At 41.9% G+C, this 19,026-nt stretch overlaps 1 protein-coding gene and 1 long non-coding RNA gene across 3 annotated transcripts in view; one reads left to right on the top strand and one right to left on the bottom strand.

Moving 5' to 3' along the window:
* The window catches only part of dchs1b (dachsous cadherin-related 1b), a 97,889-nt gene that overhangs the window by 18,567 nt on the left and 60,296 nt on the right, over positions 1-19,026 (bottom strand). Inside the window, exons 5-10 of the mRNA XM_014983908.2 lie at positions 5,105-5,287; positions 3,584-3,815; positions 2,757-2,993; positions 1,025-2,077; positions 636-823; positions 33-129 (exon numbers count right to left, since the gene is read on the bottom strand). Coding sequence (XP_014839394.2) covers positions 33-129; positions 636-823; positions 1,025-2,077; positions 2,757-2,993; positions 3,584-3,815; positions 5,105-5,287 — 1,990 coding nt within the window. The remainder of the gene's footprint in view (positions 1-32; positions 130-635; positions 824-1,024; positions 2,078-2,756; positions 2,994-3,583; positions 3,816-5,104; positions 5,288-19,026) is intronic.
* On the top strand, positions 10,973-15,635 carry LOC148155443 (uncharacterized). 2 transcript variants are annotated; one of them, XR_015765324.1, is made up of 4 exons: positions 10,973-12,789; positions 13,796-13,889; positions 14,470-14,625; positions 15,415-15,635. It is a non-coding gene; the product is annotated as an uncharacterized LOC148155443 (long non-coding RNA). The 2 variants fall into 2 exon arrangements; XR_015765323.1 differs by lacking the exon at positions 10,973-12,789 and having other exon boundaries at positions 13,408-13,889.

The raw sequence follows: 19,026 nt of genomic DNA, 5'->3' as shown, positions 1-19,026 counted from the left end.
ACAGGATCAGCGTTTGACCATGTTGGAATTACCTGATAAAGAGTAATGCAGGGTACCATTCTCCCCTTCGTCTGGGTCCTTAGCTGACAGAGTCCCCACCACAGTCCCTGATAGAAGCCCCTCTGTCACCTGCATTAAAAAAAAACTCTCAGACTTCAAATAAGTTCACAAACACTTCCTTATATTTGTTTTTGCACTTAACATGTGCATACAGTAGTTTCTTCAAGTTAAAGTGATTACCTTATTCGAAAAATGTACCAAAAACCACACAGAACTCTAGCCTGGTTTGTCTAGCTTTTTTTTTTTTCCCCCAATAATGAATGAAATCATCATTCTGAAATCACTTTTTATATTTACTATTTTTGTCTAATACAAAAAAACTTTAATTTGCGAAGCACTTAAGTGCAACTAAAATGCCCGAAACAGAAAAAAAAATATAGACCTTTTTTCTGGCACTGTAGATCAGGTAAAAATGATTGTGTACAGTGTCAGCAATGTTAAGGTATAGATGACCAAAAAATAACTTGCCACACAAATAATTCTTAGTGATACAACATTTAGAATTTGTCAATGATAAAAAGAGAAACAATGCAGCTGTATGCCTCGTATACTGACATATCTCCCTCGATTCTCACCTGAAACAGCAGCTCACGTTCAGGTCTGGCATGAGTGAAATTGGGGGCATTGTCATTTTCATCGAGCACGGTGATGTGAGCGGTGCCTGTGGCACTGCGAGGAGGGGTACCCCCATCCTGCACGACCACCACAAGCTGATAACTGGACTGCTGCTCTCTGTCGAGGGCGAGGCGGGTGCTGATCTCCCCTGAAGCAAAACGGGAAATTACACAGAAAGCAATTTAATGGTTTCATTAAGATTTTACTGATCATTACGTTGTGAAGGGAAATGATGTGGCTTTTAATATGCAGTTACTTTAAGTTTGCTGTAATGCTGATTTAATTTTAATCCAATTAAAACTGTTAAAATGAAGTGATAGCGTAGCTACTGCATGTTGTTTCTAGTCACCTGTTTGGGAGTTGATCTGAAAGTGTCTGTCTGAGTGGAGCAGTCTGTACGTGAGTCGAGCATTTAGTCCTGCATCTCTGTCTGTCGCAGACACTCTCCCAAACCCGGTTCCTGCCAACAAATTCTCTCGGACTGCCAGGAACACTCTCTCCTGGCTTAACCTCGGGGAATTGTCATTCTCGTCAGTTACGGTCACCCTGACAGTGGCGCTGCCGGTCCTCCCTGCTCCACCTGGGCCTGACGTAGCTAGGACGGTCAATAGGAACATGTCTTTAACCTCTCGGTCCAGAGAGCTTCGAACAAACAGCCATCCAGTGTCGGGCATGATGCCAAATCCAGCCGCATCACCGTCGGGCCTCAGGCGGTAGGAAACCGAGGATGAAGATGGAGAGCTTCCAGAATTCCCTGAAGCCTCTTTGTTGAGCGCTCGGACCTGCAGGAAACGTGTGTTGAGAAGCGTGTTCTCCCGTAGCTCCACCCTGTAGGTGAGGGTGTCGAAGGTGGGGCCTTGTGCATCTTGTGCTTGGATGTGGACCACGAGAGTGAAGGTGGAACTGAGCTGAGGTGCTCCGCCATCCTTCGCGATCACCTGAAGATCATAGCGTGGGACACTTTCATACGAAAGACTTCCGATCAAGCGTACCTCCCCGCTGCCACGGTCAACACCAAATGTCCTCTGGCCACTGCTGCCTGCAGCCCCGGCAGAGATTAGGTCGAAGCTGAGCTGACCGTTGTGACCGGAGTCTTTATCTGTGGCCTGAATACGGTAAATAACCGTTCCCATTTTGGTTATTTCAGGCAAAAGGAGGGACTCTGATGAGGAGGGGAGGAAGGCGGGGGCGTTGTCGTTGACATCTGAAATAGTTATTCGTACATGACTGTTTGCGTAGGCTGGAGGAGAACCGGAGCGTGCCTGGATCTCCAGATCAAGACTGGAGCAGGTTTCATGGTCAAGAGGAAGAGCTGTCCGAATGGTCCCAGAGGAGCTGTCCACTGTAAAGTAGCCATCAGGGTCTCCCGAAGAGATGGAGTATAAGATGCCTTTAGAGACTCCTGAAAGGAAAAGCAATGTCAATGTCAATGTCAAGTCTCTACATAACCCTTTTTAACAAGCATCTAGCACCAAAGTGCTGCATAACATGAATTATAAATTCAATGAGAGATACCAATACAAAAAAAACCCATTAAAGCCTTAGCAGGTAAATTTGATAAATGTTTTTTATAAACATTTAATAAACATTTAACATTTAATAAAATGTTTTTTACTTTTTGTTCTAACATTCACTCCTGACAGTATAATATAAAACAGATTATCTGTCTCATCTGCCTCCCTGTGGTCCTTCTGCCATCTGCAGAAATACACTGCTCAGTCAGAAACAACCAATCATAACCAAAAGGAGGGTCTTAGCACTGTTAGTCACTCTTGTGTGCGCGCTGCTCATTGTAAGCTCAAGATTGCTGGTTTTCTGCAGCTGATAATTGTTGAGAAACAACCTAATATTGCAGAAAAACTGTTTGTCTGCCATTGTCGGCGGCTGTGCTAACTAGTCTGCACATTCACTGCAGGCTCTGCAGTAGCTGGGGCTGTAGCACTGCTGACAGCAAGTGGGAGGGTGTGAGCAATGCATGATTGACAGCGCTAAAACCCTCCTCCTGGCTCTGACTGATTGTTTCTGACCAGGAGTGCAAAATTACAAAGAAAATGTCTAATTAATGGCACAAATATTCCCACCTGCTTTTGTTGCAGCACGGACCACTCCCACCGCCGTGCCTCTCAGAACATCCTCAGAAACCGTGAAGAAATACTGTGCCTGTTCAAAAACAGGAGATGCCACAGAACCTCCCACCACGCTCACATTGACTCTGGCATTAACTGGCGCTGTTAGACCGCCGCCGTCCTCGGCCGATATCACCATGGAAATAACCGTGTTGGATTTACCATGGAGGGAACGGGACAAAGAAATTACTCCTGCAAGTACAGAAAATAAAAAAAAGTGTAAACTCTTTCATCTTAATTACAGACATCTTCACAGCCAAAATCAAGACTGTACAAACTAAATATATTTCTTTACAACTCCCGTTAAAACAAAATTTAATGTAACGTTTGGTCAATCTCATCAACTCTGCTGGAGTCAACTGTACGAACTGACTGGTTCTTGTTATGTTCAGTACATCGTTTTATGTTTCCTAGAATTAGGAGTTAAAAAAAACAAATAAACAATGAAGAGAAAATGAAATACCTGGCTCGGTTTGATGTAATCTGCAAGCCGAAATTCAAAAACGGTCAGCATTTTTAACCTAAGATATTTTTCATTGGGTTGGTTGTTTATTCTTGTCTTCAGTTAGGATGCGATTCGTCATGCCAAACAATTTACAGAATCACAGTAACACTGACAATTAAATATAATTATTGAAGTGCATTTGAGTCACAATGGATCCACTTAATGTAAATATCAATTCTTTATATCGTCTTCCTCTGTTTTGAGGTTTAAATGCAGGGAGGGAGTTAGTTCAAACGTTTAGTTATTGTTGCCTCACTGCCCCATAAAGTAAAATCACCTGTGTCTTTGTTGAGAGTGAAGAAAGTGGAGCCCCCTCCAGGAACTGTGCGGTAGGTCACCTTGCCGTTTTGTCCAGCATCAGGGTCATTGGCTGTCACCTTCACCACGGAGGTTCCCGGGGCACTGTGGGTACTGAGACTGACCGTGTACACAGCTGGATAGAAGGTGGGCCGGTTGTCATTGATGTCCACCACAGTGACCCTCACGCGAGACACAGAGCTCAGACCACCCTGTATGGATAAAACAATAGTTGATTCAACAGTTTCTGCATTCATATATGTAGGAAAAGAACAATTCTCATGAAGTACACAGTGTAACATGGCAGCATTTTCTGGTTCAACACTCACAATGAATTAAAGTTAAGCTTGGGGAAATAAAGATTTAGTTAAGTTGCCGTGCAGTACGTCACCACAGACAGCATACTGTTTGTTTTATTTTGTGTGCCTTGATGACAATCAAGTCTTTTATTAAAAACTCCAACAATAAATATGAGCAGTTTTAAAGAAAACCAGAGAGACGAGCTCTTTGTTGACAATCCCTTAAATATGGAGCCATTCAAATGCTGTGTTTGTCAGCAAAGTAACGGGTTTACACTGTAACTGCAGGGTTAGTTTACGAGGTCATTATAAAAAGAGAGATAGCTGAGACAAAGGCAATAGACACCGTGTGGATAGAGCTGGGAATGATGGATAGGCAGAAAGCCACTGGAATTACTTTTTTTTTCTATTACACAAAAACTGCAGATTAGATCCAGTTTCACATGTATCCAGTGATTAAATGATACTTTAAATTTAAGTAATGTAAATGTGATCCACTTTAGGCCTCGATTGATTCCAATTTATTTGACACTTATTTAACCAGAATGGTTCAATTAAGACTAAACTTTTTTTTCTTCCCAGTAGATTCTGTTCAAAGTTATCTGGTAGCAATCAATATTGAAATGCTCTTTTCTTTTTTTCCTTATCCCCGTCCCTTCCTGCATTTCCTGTTTTTCACTGATTGCTTTGCCATCCTGTTGCTCCCTTTGATTCTTCAAGTCAGTGCAAGGAAACAGCGAGTTGGGTTCTGACGTGAGCGTCACTTTGATCAGTTCAGTGGAACACATCTTTGATTTGTCTACAACATCAAAATTGATCAAAAGTTGTTGTTTTATTTCATGCTGAAAGATTGTCTTTTGTCACCAGGAATCTGATATCCGCTGATGTATATCTTCTCCTGCAACAAATCAAGTTATTTGACTTTTTGAAAAGTTTACTTTAGCTCTAAATATTAGTTATGACTGCTTAACGGAGGAATTGACAAATTATTGCTGTTAGACTAATAGCTTTTTGATAGATTGGTTGATTTGTGCCTTTAAAAGAATTCAACAAAGCATTAACTTATTCATGCTACAAAATCAATAAGTGTGTTTTAGTTTGGCAAAATTTGTATACTAGCACTGTTTACAGGTTTAAATCAAAGTATTACAGTAATTTTAAATATTAGAGATATAGTAGTAATAGAGGAAATGGGTTCTTACTCCATCTGTTGCTGTCACAATTAGATCAAACTTGTCCAATCCCTCATCCCTGTCTAGAGCTGTGCTGGTACATAGCTGGCCCGTCTCCTTGTTAATGGTAAAGGGAAGTGTGCCTCCAGAATTTGAACCCAGGGTGTAGGCAATGGTCCCAAAAGAGCCTCGGTCCCCATCTGTAGCCGACACCTGATAGAAAAGACACACCACTTAGGAAAAGCACACAGGCGTCAAATTGTTCACGCTGTGCAATATCATACCTGTAAAACCAGAAATGTTTGGGTGAAAAAAGTTCTTCCTGTGTCACAGTTTTAATACACAAACTGAGAACCTCTGCGTATTACAATAGTACGCCATAATTCAGTCACCTCATAGGCATGTACAAGTGCTCCTGGTCAAATATCACATATCACAGCCCTACTTACTATGATTTCCAGAACACCATAAAAACAGCATCTGTGCAAGTAATCCACTTTATTACATTGGATTATAGATCCCAGATTTGTCGGAAATATAAAAAAGATAAAAAAAATTTAACAAAAATAAAAATACATTTCCTCTTAGGTCTGTTTTGAAATGTGGCATTTCAAAACAAAAATTTATTTTATTGGGTGTCTGAGTCCAGACATGAAAATCAGTTCAACGCTTGATCAAGTCGCATAAACTACAATGGAAAACACTTTTTGCTCCAGCTGAGAACACAGTTTAAATATCCATACTTATTTTTTTTCCCTAAAAGTGCCAAAATACTTACATAAGTAATGCCATTGTCAAATTAAAATGAAATTAAAACCAAAAATTGTGGTAAGTAAATGCCGATTGTTGAAGCAAGTCCAACTTTCTCTAGGAGACTGAGTTTCTTGTCTGGCTTTGGCTCGCTAAAATAAACAAGTCTTTTCTCCGATAAAGACATTATCTCCACAGGATATGTTGATTAAAAACTATCAATATTCGTTAATCATGTCTTTAACAGGAAGACCTGGTAGTTATGCACCATTTCCTCACAGGATGAGGGTCGAGGTTTCAAATCCGCTCTGCATGGAGCGTTTGCATGTTAGCTACATGGTTGTAGGAGTTTACTCTGGATAATCCAACACAATGTTGTTAATAGGTATAATAACCAGTTTACACGGCCATAGTTGCTTGTTGTCTGCATCTCTGCATTGGCCATGTGAGGTACTGGTCACATGTCCAGGGAATGCTACTTCTCTCACTTGTTCAATGAAAAACTAGCTCTGAAGATGGATGTCTTCAGATCAAGTTCTCCATGCAACTGGTACTTAAGTGCATACCCAGAGAGATGAAGGGCAGTTTATGTGGCCCAGTGTTGTGACGGCAGCTATGGTCTACGTCTGATTTCCCAACATTTCCTCTGAGTTCCCAGGGATCTCAAAGCAGAGTACAGCTGCAGGATATTAGGAAATTACGTGACGGTATTATTATTTTTAATCTTGATCATATGAGTTCACTCCACATTCTTCTAACTCCTCGTTTTTACATCCGTCAATACAAATGCTTCCAACAGTAACTGATCGTTAGCTTCTTGTGTCAGATGTGAGCTTCTATTAAATGTGGCCACATTATTGGCATGCAAAGTGTAATAAATAAATAAAAACTGACCAATGTTTAATAACTTTAGCAAGCAAATAAATGGTCTTTCTGAATTTGGAGAGAAACTCATGAAAATATTGCCCACATATTCTTTTTCAAATTATTGGACCCTTTTTTTATTTTTACCGCTGACTGACTTCCTGGTCTAAATACCTAATCATGTTAGAGACTGAAACAGTTTTCTATCAATTTTCTATTTAACATGCCATTTAAATTATTTTCATTTCCATTTGTTGTACATTTCTATTAAAAATGAGCCTTCTTAGACCTGATTTGATCCATTTGTTATTGTTCACTTCAAATCATTCTTTCTACTTGGCAAACTTAAAAGCTCCCCCTTGTATATACACAGAAGTTCTGACAAATCTAGGAAAAACACTCAGAAATTCCATAACAACAATGATTTCTTTGGAACACACAAAAGGGGAAATGTCGTGTTTAGGCAAGGGTCTGGCTTTTTAATGTAGTTTTGTGGTGTTTATGGTGCTCGTTAAGAAAATCCTTCTTGCTCAGATGTTGAAACCTTGAAGCAAAGCCAAGATCCGCAAGCGCCGATAACATCAATCCTTCACTGTCACTGTCATAGCTGTCAACAGCTGGAAATTATGTCTGTTATACCTGCAGTTTCAATTTTATCTACTTCTTTTCTCTCGTTTTTTTATCTTTTTGTTTACATTTCCGGAAATCTGTTTCATACACATCCCTTCGATGAACATTTAATTTAAGTTGTAGTCCAGAATATGTATTTGATTTACCAGTTTAAAATGGTCCCTTTTCATCATGTATTTTTACTTTCAACAACATCTGACTGAATTAAAGCCTCCAATAGTGTTGATGTTGCCTTACTAACCCCCTGATTTGGCCCCCTTTCAGACCACATACTTCCTCTGACCACTTTCTGATATACACTAGTTCAGTTGTATATTATAACAATTGACAAGTCAGCCAACCACATGGTAACAACTCAATCCCTACAGGAATCTTTAGGAGAAGATGACTGTGAAGTGTTAATGAAGCATTAGAATAAGGAGAAAATTATTTGAAAATACATTATTGACTCTAAATCTACAAACAGTTACAGCAGTTCTGAAGGCAATGGGGCTCCAATCTGATACTAGCAAAATAGAAGTAAAAGAACCAGGTGTTGATTTAATTTTCGATTTACAAACATATAGCATTGTTTTTAAACCTATAAATATAGATGTAAGAGACATCAGTTTTTTTTACAGTTTATTTTATCAAAGGACTGAGTTCTGGATTTGAACCCAACAGAGAAAACAAACACATAAACATCCGGTGGGATACTTCCTTTTGCTCCACCGACACGTCTTCACCATTATGCAAACCTATTGTCTGCAGACACAATTTGTTTTTTTTCTGAGGAGTTTTAATCCTCCTTCTTCATCGATCTGAACTGGATGTTTGGGGCTTAGAGATCATTAATGGAACTTCCTTTAAAGTTCAGTGTTGAGACTAACACTATCTTCTGCGATCTTGGCTTTTGTCTTAAGTGTTCGTCGTTTCCTCCTCGCTGTCTGTGATGGATTAGCCACCTGTGGTGATGGAGTATTGCGTGACTTTAGATTACCCACACACCACCCACATATGATCAGGATCCTTTTCACTTAATCTAATTAAAAGGATTTTAACACCCACAACAGTCCACCTGGTCATGAAGTAACGTCATTGTCACCTCTGACTTTAAAGGAGATTCCAACTAAACATAGCAAATACACCCAGCCAGCATGGATAGGTGGGCCCCACTTGGGTTTGATGTGGGCTACATGGGTTATGAGTGGGCATGGGTTTTATCTGGGCTAACTGTATGGGACCGATATGGTAACCTAAAATGGGGCCCACTTGGGCTGGCCCATTTGGGCTAAACATATGGGCCCCATTCAGCATTAATGTGGGCTAACTGTGAATGGGGCAGAAGTGGGCAACACTATGTGGGGCCCATGTAGTTTCGGTATCACGGGCCCAACATGGGAAGCCCATGTGGGCTGACCACATTGAACCCACATGAGATAAGTATGGGCTGACCGTACATGGGTTGGACCTGGGCATGCCTATGTAGGCCCCATTCCTTTTTTATGTGGGCTAACTGGGGATGGGGCAGAAGTGGGCAACACTATGTGGGGCCCATGTAGTTTCAGTATCACGGGCCCAACATGGGAAGCCCATGTGGGCTGACCACATTGAACCCACATGAGATAAGTATGGGCTGACCGTACATGGGTTGGACCTGGGCATGCGTATGTAGGCCCCATTCCTTTTTTATGTGGGCTAACTGGGGATGGGGCAGAAGTGGGCAACATTATGTGGGGCCCATGTAGTTTCGGTATCACGGGCCCAACATGGGAAGCCCATTTGGGCTGACCACACTGAACCCACATGAGATAAGTATGGGCTGACTGTACATGGGTTGGACCTGGGCATGCCTATGTAGGCCCCATTCCTTTTTTATGTGGGCTAACTGGGGATGGGGCAGAAGTGGGCAACACTATGTGGGGCCCATGTAGTTTCGGTATCACGGGCCCAACATGGGAAGCCCATGTGGGCTGACCACACTGAACCCACATGAGATAAGTATGGGCTGACCGTACATGGGTTGGACCTGGGCATGCCTATGTAGGCCCCATTCCATTTTTATGTGGGCTAACTGGGGATGGGGCAGAAGTGGGCAACACTATGTGGGGCCCATGTAGTTTCAGTATCATGGGCCCAACATGGGAAGCCCATGTGGGCTGACCACACTGAACCCACATGAGATAAGTATGGGCTGACCGTACATGGGTTGGACCTGGGCATGCGTATGTAGGCCCCATTCCTTTTTTATGTGGGCTAACTGGGGATGGGGCAGAAGTGGGCAACACTATGTGGGGCCCATGTAGTTTCAGTATCACGGGCCCAACATGGGAAGCCCATGTGGGCTGACCACATTGAACCCACATGAGATAAGTATGGGCTGACCGTACATGGGTTGGACCTGGGCATGCGTATGTAGGCCCCATTCCTTTTTTATGTGGGCTAACTGGGGATGGGGCAGAAGTGGGCAACACTATGTGGGGCCCATGTAGTTTCGGTATCACGGGCCCAACATGGGAAGCCCATTTGGGCTGACCACACTGAACCCACATGAGATAAGTATGGGCTGACCGTACATGGGTTGGACCTGGGCATGCCTATGTAGGCCCCATTCCTTTTTTATGTGGGCTAACTGGGGATGGGGCAGAAGTGGGCAACACTATGTGGGGCCCATGTAGTTTCGGTATCACGGGCCCAACATGGGAAGCCCATGTGGGCTGACCACACTGAACCCACATGAGATAAGTATGGGCTGACCGTACATGGGTTGGACCTGGGCATGCGTATGTAGGCCCCATTCCTTTTTTATGTGGGCTAACTGGGGATGGGGCAGAAGTGGGCAACACTATGTGGGGCCCATGTAGTTTCAGTATCACGGGCCCAACATGGGAAGCCCATGTGGGCTGACCACACTGAACCCACATGAGATAAGTATGGGCTGACCGTACATGGGTTGGACCTGGGCATGCCTATGTAGGCCCCATTCCTTTTTTATGTGGGCTAACTGGGGATGGGGCAGAAGTGGGCAACACTATGTGGGGCCCATGTAGTTTCGGTATCACGGGCCCAACATGGGAAGCCCATTTGGGCTGACCACACTGAACCCACATGAGATAAGTATGGGCTGACCGTACATGGGTTGGACCTGGGCATGCCTATGTAGGCCCCATTCCTTTTTTATGTGGGCTAACTGGGGATGGGGCAGAAGTGGGCAACACTATGTGGGGCCCATGTAGTTTCGGTATCACGGGCCCAACATGGGAAGCCCATGTGGGCTGACCACACTGAACCCACATGAGATAAGTATGGGCTGACCGTACATGGGTTGGACCTGGGCATGCCTATGTAGGCCCCATTCCATTTTTACGTGGGCTAACTGGGGATGGGGCAGAAGTGGGCAACACTATGTGGGGCCCATGTAGTTTCGGTATCACGGGCCCAACATGGGAAGCCCATGTGGGCTGACCACACTGAACCCACATGAGATAAGTATGGGCTGACCGTACATGGGTTGGACCTGGGCATGCCTATGTAGGCCCCATTCCATTTTTATGTGGGCTAACTGGGGATGGGGCAGAAGTGGGCAACACTATGTGGGGCCCATGTAGTTTCAGTATCATGGGCCCAACATGGGAAGCCCATGTTGGTTGACTGCATAGAAACCAGATAAGTATGGGCTGACCGTACATGGGTTGGACCTGGGCAGGAAAATGTAGACCCTAATCCTATTTTATGTGGGCTAACTGGGGATTGGGCAGAAATGGGCAACACTATGTGGGACCCATATGGGCTGACTGCATTGAACCCACATGACATAAGCACGGGCTGACTGTACATGGGTTGGGCCTGGGCATACATATGTAGGCCCCATTCCATTTTTATGTGGGCTAACTGGGGATGGGGCAAAAATGGGCAACACTATGTGGGGCCCATGTAGTTTCAGTATCATGGGCCCAACATGGGAAGCCCATGTGGGCTGACCACACTGAACCCACATGAGATAAGTATGGGCTGACCGTACATGGGTTGGACCTGGGCATGCGTATGTAGGCCCCATTCCTTTTTTATGTGGGCTAACTGGGGATGGGGCAAAAATGGGCAACACTATGTGGGGTCCATGTAGTTTCAGTATCATGGGCCCAACATGGGAAGCCCATGTGGGCTGACCACACTGAACCCACATGACATAAGCATGGGCTGACCATACATGGGTTAGACCTGGGCAGGAAAATGTAGACCTAAATCCTTTTTCATGTGGGGTAATGGGAAAATTTTTTTTAAATCTGATTAGACAATGTGGTTACCCTGTCACTTTTAAACTTTTTACTATATGTCAAAAGCAAAAGCTGCAAGAGCAAGATTATAAAAACTTTGAAAAAAATTATGAGATGTCAGATTGATGGCCTTTAGCTAAGGAAATTGTTACTCAGTTGGCCTGTATTGGAGCTGATAAAAGGTAAATTGTTGAAGCAATTGTATAAGCTTTCTACAAAATGAAAAGCTCTCCTTGGATGGTTACCTCGTCTTGGAGGTCATAAAGAGGTATTGTATTTGAACCATGCTCACTACATGATTTCTGTGTCTGGCTCATTTACTAACACCGACATTACACTAGGGTTCCAGAAGACCAAAATATGCTTCAATGCTTTATTTTTTAAACCAGTTCAGTATTGTTCAAGCTACACTTTGAAGTCCTAGCATTTTACTTTTTATTATTTTACACTAGAACAGTCCAGATGTCCTAACATTTTTGTGACATTATCTGTTAAATATGCATAATCTTCTGCTGCTCACTCAAAATAGGTAATGGTTCAGAGTGGACTTTTGTCCTTGCTTCTTTTTTTAAATGTAATTTAATTTTATTTTATTATCAATAGGATGTTCAGACATCCAAAGTGTTCATTGCAGCTTTTTCACAGAAGGACTTAATTCTTATTTGGAGAAATAGTTCAGATCAGATCATCGTGAAAAATATTACAAAATGTTTAGAAAATGAATTCAAACAAAACTCAAGTGAGAAAGACAAGAGTAAAATTTTTAGCATCTGTTTTTTCATCTGTAAACATTTTCCAAGTTGTCAGCATAAATAAAATAAAAAAACTAAACATTTCTATTAATGATTATTTTTTATATCTTTTAATCTTTTTTCAATAATCTTTTTAACCTTTTTGTTCATTTTTTCTCTGGCACCGTTGCCAATAAAGGTTGGTGAATTGAAGTAGATACTTTACACATCCACTAAAGAAAGTAGTTCCAAAACACATTTGAATAAGGACGACTATATTTATTTATTTTTATTGAGAAAATTTGTGAGTGCTACATCGGTTTTACATTTGTTAAACCGATGTATTACTCTCAAAATTAATCTCGTGTTTCTTGGAGAACGTACAATTGTTAACTGCGGATGGATATGCGGTTTCAAAATCAAACGTAGTCCCATCAGTCCGTTGGCGCGGAGTCTGCAGGTTCGCTGGCCTTCTACTAAAGAATCTGTAAGTACACTTCTGTCTGTTTTGTCTGTATTGTATCAAATTTTAGGGAGAGATTTTAAATCGCTAGTTAAAACATTTGTTGCTCGTAATGGTTCGGATGACCGGAGTACCCCGAAAGACCTAATTAGTTGTTTCTTCTTTTTTTTGGCTTTTTTTTTGTTTTTCTTTTAGGTGATTTTTTTTATATTGTTAAAACACACACAATAAGTCATTTGCCATTATTGAGGTAAGAATATTTGGATGCAGAGCGATTTCAAACTGTTCTGGGCCAGATCATTTTCAAATACGCTGCGGCGCCATTCACCGGTAAATTTGAGCGCCAACGCGGCAGAATAAAATCGGTTCACTAATGAATCTACGTTGCTAGCGGAGGTTGCTTTTAAAGTACCTTGACACGATAAAACCACTTACATTATTTATAAAGAGTAACTACTTCGCTTTCATTCTGTGTACATGGGTTTTTAACAATCTTTCTCGCAGCCAATTAAGCCAGCATGCATAGCTGGGATCCATTAATTGTGCATTTTTAATTATTTTTTTTTTCATGAAACTGCATTGAATCGTGTCGTTGTGGACTAGATAGGTAATGATGAATGGGCATGGGTTTTGTCTGGGCTAACTACACGAGGCCCATATGTTTAACCTAAAATGGGACCCATATTGTCAGCCCATTTGGGCTAAATGTAGACTGTATTCAGCATTATTGTGGGCTAACTGAGAATGGGACAGAAATGGGCAACACGAAATGGGGCCCATGTGGTTTCAGTATATTTGGCATAAAAGCTTTTTTGTAAATAGAATGAAGGCATAGTAGTAAATATTTTAAAATCATGTTTGTTTTATTGTGTAAGTGACATTTTAAAGCGTTTTATTCTGTCATCGTTTGACTGCAAAAAACATGACAAGTGGGTGTTTAGGTCTCAACTAGCCATTTGTTTGGTCAATGCAAATGGGAGCTTTAGATTTACCAATGTTTTAATACTTTTTAAAAAATTATTTTCTACAGACTACTATGGAGAAGCGTGAAGAAGGCTTGCAAGGGCAGAAGTGACATCAGATCTTCAAAGAGATAATGATATTCCAGAAAAGCGACGTAGAAGGTAACGTGGAACAGGGACTTCTGTAACACACAACTCTAGATCAGTGGTTCTTAACCTGGGTTCGATTGAACCCCAGGGGTTCGGCGGAGCCTCTGCCGCGGAGGGAAAAAAAACTTGTGTAAAGTCGTGATGCGCCGCTTTGCCATCATTTGCTGCGGAGGATCACGTTACATTGCTTAGCCAATCAGTGCTGCGGAGGAGCGCAGGGATGGGGCAAGGAGGAGGGGGGGGGGGGGTTCGGTGAATGCGCATATGAAACTGGGGGGTTCGGTACCTCAAAAAAGGCTAAGAACCACTGCTCTAGATCTTCTGTCTCCCTGGTTGTCATTTGAGCTGCTCTCAGTTCTTTTACCCATTTGGTTCTCCTTGCTTTACTTTTTCCTTCTAATCCTTCAAAATTTATTGACTTAAATTGATACAGACATTAACAATTGGCATTTTGTTCATGTATAAAAAGTAAGCTTATAAACTATATATGTGTGAAACAATATATAGCTTATAACAAATCAATTAATAAAAACTAAATGTATCATGTGTCCTGATTTTAAAATGTTGTCTTGTAATTGTCATTATACTTAAGGTTGTCATGGTTGCAGAAATTGGAGGAGGGTCCTTAGATGATGCAGTACAACAAGCTGTGCGATTCCTCATGTCCCCTGAATTGGCCCTCCAGTTCAACCTGTTTGGCCGACATAGGAAACAAGTTCCGGGACCTGCGTCTCTGATGTTTTGTATGGTAAAGATCAGTTTTTATATTCACGTTTTTTCTTGAACATTTGTTAATTTTGGTTGTCTTATGCCTTTTGTTCATTTTTAGTAATCTTTTTTTTTTTTTTTTCTTAAGATTAAAAACTGAGACTTCAATTTTTGGTTTAATTCACATAGTATTCTTTCACTGTGCTCTCAAGAACTTAAAGATTTGATTGCTGACAAAATTTGAAGGTAATATTGTTTGCATTTCAAACAGTATTAACAAAATATACAAGACCATGATAGAACCTTTATGTCAGTAGTTGATTTATATACATTAATATATTTTAAATTTACAATAAGAATATAGTGTGTGTACTAGGGATGCTCCGATCAGGTTTTTTGCTTCCAATTCTGATACCGATCACCCATGGGGCTCATCTCTGCCGATCATCTGGATTGGCTGTTATTTTTTCACTTTAGGTATAAATGATAACATGTTATCTGGCAAAATTAAAAAGTCTGCGCAGTGTGACGGAAAGAGTAGATCAGCTGCACACACAGGCTGCGAATGAGATACAGGTGATCTGCAACAAGAGGCCGTGATCAGCGATCACCAATCAAACACATTTTCACGGAAATTAACCGATTATGATTGCTGATCGATCTGCACACCTCTATGTACATAATAATAATGACTCCAGAGTGCTTTGATTTTGGCAGATCCCTGCAAGCATTTCTGCCCCTTGAAGGGGAAGAGATGCACATTTCATTAATGTTACATTGTACTAAAAGTAAAACACTAATGCAATTTCTACCTTTGCTTGTTTTTTAGGGGCACTTAAAAGAAATGGATCCATCCACGGAATCACACAAAGATACGGAAAAGGCACTCGAAGTGGGTTACTGGAGCCCCGGACAGAGGTGGAAATAGAAAAGTTAGAGCGACTAGAGCCAGCTCAGACTCAGGTGGGCAGGTTCCAAGATGGACAGTTACAATGATGTATGAGAGCTTTCAAGTGTGGCATATAGGTTATTAAAAATATTTGACAAAAATGTAGTGTGAAAGAGCTATGTAGGTGTGTGTGTGTGTGTGTTGATATATATTTATATGTATTTATATATAGATGTACAGATCTATCTATATAGTTGCATATCTAGATATAGATCTATATACATTTATGTATCTATACATATTTACATAACTAGATGCATAGTTATCTAGATAACAAGATATAGTTATTTAGAAATATAACTAGATATATAGATCTATATATATAGAGATAAATATATATTTACATAGCTAGAAATCTAGTTATATAGATAATTATATATCTACATATAGATCTATGTTTATACATTTGTTATATTAAACTAGTTTCTGTTATTTTCAAATCTGCCATATGAATAATTTTGTAGATTTCTTTTGCCAGTGCATTTCTTGTGGCATCATTTGCTCTGTGTCAATAAAGCTCTTATAATTGACGAGTTAAAAAAACTGAATATTTTAAATTACCAAATAAAAACCTTGACCAAAAGACATTTTTCATCTCTTTTTCTTTAATGCAGGTTTTGTGCTAAAGCATTTTAATACTTTGGTTTGTTGATTAAGATTGTATATCTATTAATGTAATTCACTTTCAGGTTAGGTGAGAAAGACCCCATTGTTCCTACTGGAATGAGGCATCTGGGCCCCACTGAAAACCCAGTCAGCACCCATTTAAATCTACCTGGGCAAACCCATGTGGGGCCACCATGGAACCCGTGGACAAACCCACTTGGTACCCATATTCTAGCCCAGTTTAGACCCAGTTGGGGCCCAGGTAAAAATGAAAGCTCCCAAGTGGGGCCAAGATGGGCCTCATGTAAGTTACCCATCTGGGCCCCACTGAAAACCCAGTCAGCACCCATTTAAATCTACCTGGGCAAACCCATATGGGGCCACCATGGAACCCGTGGACAAACCCACTTGGTACCCATATTCTAGCCCAGTTTAGACCCAGTTGGGGCCCAGGTAAAAATTAATGAAAGCTCCCAAGTGGGGCCCAGATGGGCCTCATGTAAGTTACCCATCTGGGCCCCACTCAAAACCCAGTCAGCACCCATTTAAATTACCTGGGCAAACCCATGTGGGGCCACCATGGAACCCGTGGACAAACCCACTTGGTACCCATATTCTAGCCCAGTTTAGACCCAGTTGGGGCCCAGGTAAAAATTAATGAAAGCTCCCAAGTGGGGCCCAGATGGGCCTCATGTAAGTTACCCATCTGGGCCCCACTCAAAACCCAGTCAGCACCCATTTAAATCTACCTGGGCAAACCCATATGGGGCCACCATGGAACCCGTGGACAAACCCACTTGGTACCCATATTCTAGCCCAGTTTAGACCCAGTTGGGGCCCAGGTAAAAATTAATGAAAGCTCCCAAGTGGGGCCCAGATGGGCCTCATGTAAGTTACCCATCTGGGCCCCACTCAAAACCCAGTCAGCACCCATTTAAATTACCTGGGCAAACCCATGTGGGGCCACCATGGAACCCGTGGACAAACCCACTTGGTACCCATATTCTAGCCCAGTTTAGACCCAGTTGGGGCCCAGGTAAAAATTAATGAAAGCTCCCAAGTGGGGCCCAAATGGGCCTCATGTAAGTTACCCATCTGGGCCCCACTCAAAACCCAGTCAGCACCCATTTAAATTACCTGGGCAAACCCATGTGGGGCCACCATGGAACCCGCGGACAAACCCACTTGGTACCCATATTCTAGCCCAGTTTAGACCCAGTTGGGGCCCAGGTAAAAATTAATGAAAGCTCCCAAGTGGGGCCCAGATGGGCCTCATGTAAGTTACCCATCTGGGCCCCACTCAAAACCCAGTCAGCACCCATTTAAATCTAACTGGGCAAACCCATGTGGGGCCACCATGGAACCCGCGGACAAACCCACTTGGTACCCATATTCTAGCCCAGTTTAGACCCAGTTGGGGCCCAGGTAAAAATTAATGAAAGCTCCCAAGTGGGGCCCAGATGGGCCTCATGTAAGTTACCCATCTGGGCCCCACTCAAAACCCAGTCAGCACCCATTTAAATCTAACTGGGCAAACCCATGTGGGGCCACCATGGAACCCGCGGACAAACCCATTTGGGGCCCATATTGGCAGCCCACTTTTATCCCATATGGGGCCCACATGGGTATGCTGGCTGGGACACCACCTTGTTTATATAAGAAATTAAAACAAGCTCTAACACAGTTGATGTAAGCACACTTGGAAGTAATTCTGTAGACTGAGACGTCCGTGGGAAAGGACTTACAACACTGCTGGAGTAAAAGTAGGACACTAATTCTCCACACATTAAACTTTAATGTTACAGATTATTCATGCTGGACAAAAAAATAAAATGCAAAAGAAACACAAAGTTGGACAAGAAATTTAGCCTTCTAACAATCGGAGTTATGACAAAGGATGTAATGATTTCAGTGCAGTTTCTTACTATACTGCACACAGGGCAGTGGTTAGGCTGATTGAAGACTTTGGCAGTCTAAGCAGAACTTTTAAGCATAGAATCCATGACCATATTGACAAAGTACAACATTTATAAATTAGTACCAGATGAAAACCACATTACTGAAGGAACAGGAGCATGTAGAAATTATTTCTGTTATCAGCATTGCACCAGCATTGCGAGACTCAGTCTAAACTGCACAAGGCAACAGGATCATTTAACTTGGTACCAAAAACTGCTTGCACTTTACTGTGTCTCTGTATTTTCAGCTCATATGTAGATTTCAAAAGGCAAAAAAAGGTAATCTAGAAAGAGCTCAGGCTTAGCAAGTCTTCATAAATCTGGTGTGTTAGACTCAGAGGAGCCTGCACCCTGATCACATGACAAGTCTTCCAGACTTCAGAGTCCAAAATCATTCCTCACTGAACTCTTCGCCTTCCTAGAGAGGTAAGCATACAAGCACAGAGCAAAGCAAGCTCAGACGTAAGCTCATTCCTTTCAACATGTAAATCTCATTGGGTTTTTAGCACGGCATTCGGCTATCTCATGCTTTTCTCTGTTGCTTGGAGAAACTGCCGATAAAATGAGCCATGCTTAAGCAAGTTTTTAGATCTGGATTTAGAGAGAAGTATCCAAATCTATCTATCTACACTTCAGCTTAAATTAGAGAAAATGTCTCCATTTTCGACATGGTTGAAAGTGGAGACATTTGGCGACATTGTCCAACAAAGTCAACATCCAGTTTGTTGACCTTGGACCATTATGCACCAAGTATGCAGTATATTTGATGTTGCTGCAGTCACATAGCTACTGAAGGCCCTTTGTGGTCATTGGGAATCTCCACCACCGTACTTTCACTGTGGTCTTGTGATTACCCATTAAATGGTTGTTTTTGAAGTTTAATAAGTTTAATAAGTTTTTGAGCTGCAAAAACCCACTGGTGACTAAA

Source organism: Poecilia mexicana, unplaced genomic scaffold (genome assembly GCF_051168715.1).
Source record: "Poecilia mexicana isolate PSO_F unplaced genomic scaffold, ASM5116871v1 scaffold_14, whole genome shotgun sequence".
Classification (NCBI taxonomy): domain Eukaryota; kingdom Metazoa; phylum Chordata; class Actinopteri; order Cyprinodontiformes; family Poeciliidae; genus Poecilia; species Poecilia mexicana.
This window is presented reverse-complemented; position numbering and strand designations above follow the sequence as displayed.